Genomic DNA, 4,283 nt, shown 5'->3' on the forward strand with positions numbered 1-4,283 from the left:
AAACAACTTATATTTAGAACAATTGCATTTTTCCAAAAGAACCATTATTTAGGAAAAACATTACCAAGAAAAACACCACCACATAACAATTCTTATTTGAAACAACATTTACATTGAAAACATTACCATTGCCCTACATTTCAAGAGATATTCTGTGAAAGATGTTTCATATGTTACCACATCATTAAAGTAGAAGAAGTGAAAGTAACCCCGAAATATGATAGGGTTCTTAGGTTATCTTTACCCTTAGGATATATCTAAAGAGCTTGGCTTGATGGATCAGATGTGGAGGTAGTTAACAGCTTTTCTTCTTAACATTTTCATGTAACACTAAGTTCTTTTCTCTCCTTTCAAAAACATAGTGAATTCTTCTTCACTATTCACATCACCAACAAAACCTTTCACAACTGGTGAAAGAAGTTTTGACATTTTCAGCTTTTTGAATTCTTAAAGGATTTTCTTTGAAATTCTCTTAATTTACTTTTTTGTTAAGCTTGATCAGTAGCCATATTTCTCTTTTTTTTTTCACCATACCAACTATCACCAACCATTGTGTTCAGTGTTAACAGATTTATTTCAGCTTTTTTCTCCACCTTTTTTCGGTACATCTTGTACACTTTTTTAGAATACTTCTTTTCCCATGAAAAAAACCATCTACAACATCCCATCATCAAAAACTTTAAAAATATATATAGACAATTTTGAGGTGTTCCCTCGTGCGTTTGGAGTCTTGAAATCCCTGTGAAGCCACTTGTTAAAAGACTTAAAGGTACTCTTTTCCACGCACCATAAATACCCAGCCTAATCATCTCATAGTTGTGCAGGTTTTCACCAAATCTGACCTTCAAAACTGCTGCTACAAATTGTGATATTCTTTCAGGTTCAACTTTCCTCATACAAGCCCCTTCCCACCTCCGCTCTCATTTGTGGTGAAAAGCATAAATAGTTGCTTTTGCGTACAACTATAGAAAAGAACCTTTCCTCCACTAGCTTATTCCTTTTACATCCATCATCACCATTTTCAAGCCCAGCTTCTCTGCAACACGAGACACTCTCTTTTGCCTCTTCTTGCTCTTAATTTTCTCTTCAGCTTGGAAAGACCACTTTCTTCTACGGGTCGCCGCATATTTGACAATAAAAGGTATTGCGCGTCTAAGGAAATATGTGGGCTTATTGACTTATTATCTTTGCTGCCTGTTACATGCTTTTATTGGATAAATATAGCTAGAAAGCTAGCTCTGGTTGGTTACTTGCTATGGTTTTGTTTCTATATTATCCCCAAACTCCTTTCTCTTTTTTCCCGTTTCGAAGCAGATTTTGCAACTGGTTGTGTTCTTCCACTTTTGCAGGGTTTAAGATGAAACTTTCTATGTCTGCCAGCAAACTAGTACAACCCCGAGTGAATTTGGGGCTAAACCTGGAGACTATCTTCCGCAGAAAGGATAAGGTGGTGTTTGTAATGGGAGCAACCGGCACCGGCAAGTCCCGTCTGGCAATCGATCTGGCCACCCATTTTCCAGCTGAAATTGTAAATTCAGACAAAATGCAAGTATATAAAGGCCTTGACATACTAACTAACAAAGTCACTGTAGAGGAGTGCCGTGGGGTTCCACACCATTTGCTAGGCATAGTAGACCCAATCTCCAATTTCACATCCATGGATTTCCAACATCATGCTTCACTTGCTGTTGAATCTATACTTGCCGAAGGCCGCCTCCCAATCATCGCCGGTGGCTCCAATTCATACATCGAGGCATTGGTGAATGATGACCCTGAATTTCAATTAAGATACGAATGCTGCTTCCTATGGGTTGATGTGTCATTGCGCGTGCTACACTCCTTTGTGTCGGAACGGGTAGATAAGATGGTGAAAGCAGGCTTGGTAGATGAGGCGGAACAAATGTTTGATCCAATGGCTGATTATTCCCGAGGGATTAGGCGTGCGATTGGGGTCCCCGAATTGGACCAATATTTCCGGGCTGGATCAATTCTTGATGCCAACTTTCGAGCTAGGATGCTTGACACGGCCATTTCAAAAATCAAGGAAAATACATGCACTCTAGCTTCTCGCCAGTTCCATAAAATCCGCCGCCTTTATAACCAACGGAATTGGAGAATGCACCGGATTGATGCCACCGAAGTTTTCCTAAAGCGTGGCGATGAGGCCGATGAGACATGGGAGAGACTTGTTGCGGGACCAAGCACCATGATAGTGGACAAATTCCTCTTTGAAAAAAATCGTGTGCCCACCATTTTGCCGTCTACCGCCTCATCATCGGTCCCTGTCGCCGCCGTAGCAGCCGCATCCCGTTAAAGGTAGGACCCGCAGAATCTCACACATGCAAATGATGTCCCACGTGGCATCACTCCACATGGCAGGCTGGCATCCTATACCTCTCTCTCTATATATATTTTTTATCTGAATTTGTTTTTCAATGATTAGTCAATAGTCATAATTAAAAAAATAAAGAAAAAATAGTTTATGGGTTGGAGATCGGAGAAGTTATAGTTGTAGAGGTTGCTGCGAGCCCGGTCGTTAAACTGTGTACGTTTGAAAGCCGTACAATGAAGCATTTTAGAAATCAAGGCAGGTTGCTTTGTTCCGTACTTGGGTGCGGGCGCCTACATGTATCATCATGATACAGGAGACTGTCTTCTGTGGGGTCCAAGCATCTGTTCATATAAAAAGTCTAATAAGCCCATGGGTCCCAACTCCTTGTGTAAGCTACCCCGTAGTGGCATTTTAGTCTCTTTAATCTTTTGAGTGTGACATGACCTGTGTAACTTTTTTGCTTTCTTACATATGATAACAATTATAATACGAAGAAATGAATGGAATATCAAAAGCTGTCCATCTTTAAGAACCCATGATTGCTTAATCAAGTACCTCTCATTCTAGATCGGACGGTTTTGGAATCTTGAAAATTTAAGGGACCTTTAGAAAAAGAAAAAAATCCCTAGCTTTGATGGAGAGAGTATATGCTTTTAATTGACATTTGATGGACATCAACGGCTATGATTGAACATTTCTATGGGATTCTTGGTAAAAGGATAAGGGCCACGACAAATGCATTTGGGTCAATGCAGAAGCCCTTGTCCTCCTCAATGCCATATTCCAATAAATATAATATTTTTGCTTTATGGCTTTTCAAATGAGTAGTGGTACCATATTACATATCTATTTTTGATTTTAAGGTAGTACGAAATATTTTGACAGTGTACAGTTTTGTTTTAATTCTGATTTCTCTTTTGACTTTCATTGATACAATATGTTTGAATAGGATGATATAAAACTTTATTTTAAAATTTTATATTTATATTTAAAATAAAATATGATCGTTAAATTAATTTATTAAACTTAATTCATAATTTATAATATTTTAAATATATTAATATGTTTGGGTTAAATATATATATCAAACAAAATTATATATGCTTATTTTAAATTTGTGCTATGCACGAGATATCAATCATGAATTTGATAACATATAATAATACAATCATAAAAATAAATTTAATTAAGATAAATTTGCTTACCAAATGTCACAAATAATGATAAAGATGTATCAAAGCGAAATTTTAATGCCAAAAATATTATTATTTACTGAAAAATATATAAAAAAATATTAAAAATAGTTAAATGTCAGATTTAGGATCAATTCTTTTTGAGTCCATTTTGATGTACTGTCAGTCTAGTTAAGCACATTTTTGTCTCTAGTTTTTAGGAGTCATCCGTTTCGATGTCTAAGACAAAATATCTCCTCAATTAGACTTAATAGATGACATTTTAGTCTTTCAATCATTTTCGATTAGATTAAGGACATGTTTAGGTTCGTCTACTAATATAAATTATCTCTTTCCATATTACGATCCGACCACCACTACGGGAAATTAAGGTTTTAGCGAAGTTTTTAGTGGCGTTTGGAAGGAAAACGTCGCAAATATTATACATTAATGGGGCTAACGGAAAAACGCCGCAATAGGTAAAGCGGTACGCAAAAGGTCAAGCAGTAGTGGCGTTTATGATTAAAACGCCGCAAAAGGCAGTAGCAGTGTTTATGAGAAAAACACCGCAAAAAGTCAACCATTAGCGGCGTTATCAAAAAAGCCGCAAAAAGTCATTTTATTTTAAACAAAACGGCGCCATTTTGCTCCCTATATTCTCATCCATCATCCAAGTGCCCATCATGTATTCTTTTCAACAACTCATGCACTCTTTCGTTCTCTTCTATTTATTATTTAATAGTTTAGTTATATTAATTAAAATAAATTTATTTTTAATT

General features: G+C 36.6%; 1 protein-coding gene across 1 annotated transcript; it reads left to right on the forward strand.

Annotated features, from left to right (window-relative positions):
• The first annotated feature begins 555 nt into the window (after positions 1 to 555).
• Positions 556 to 2,829, forward strand: LOC108488804 (adenylate isopentenyltransferase 5, chloroplastic-like). The gene is made up of 2 exons (XM_017793091.2): positions 556 to 1,141; positions 1,350 to 2,829. The coding sequence occupies exon 2, from the start codon at positions 1,358 to 1,360 to the stop codon at positions 2,312 to 2,314; it is 957 nt and encodes a 318-aa protein (XP_017648580.1). The 5' UTR covers positions 556 to 1,141; positions 1,350 to 1,357; the 3' UTR covers positions 2,315 to 2,829.
• The last annotated feature ends 1,454 nt before the right edge of the window (positions 2,830 to 4,283 follow it).

This window comes from Gossypium arboreum, chromosome 10, assembly GCF_025698485.1.
Source record: "Gossypium arboreum isolate Shixiya-1 chromosome 10, ASM2569848v2, whole genome shotgun sequence".
Classification (NCBI taxonomy): domain Eukaryota; kingdom Viridiplantae; phylum Streptophyta; class Magnoliopsida; order Malvales; family Malvaceae; genus Gossypium; species Gossypium arboreum.

What these genes read in the sequence shown, in the direction of transcription:
- LOC108488804 (XM_017793091.2), top strand. Translation starts at nt 1,358, where the DNA reads ATGAAACTTTCTATGTCTGCCAGCAAACTAGTACAACCCCGAGTGAAT.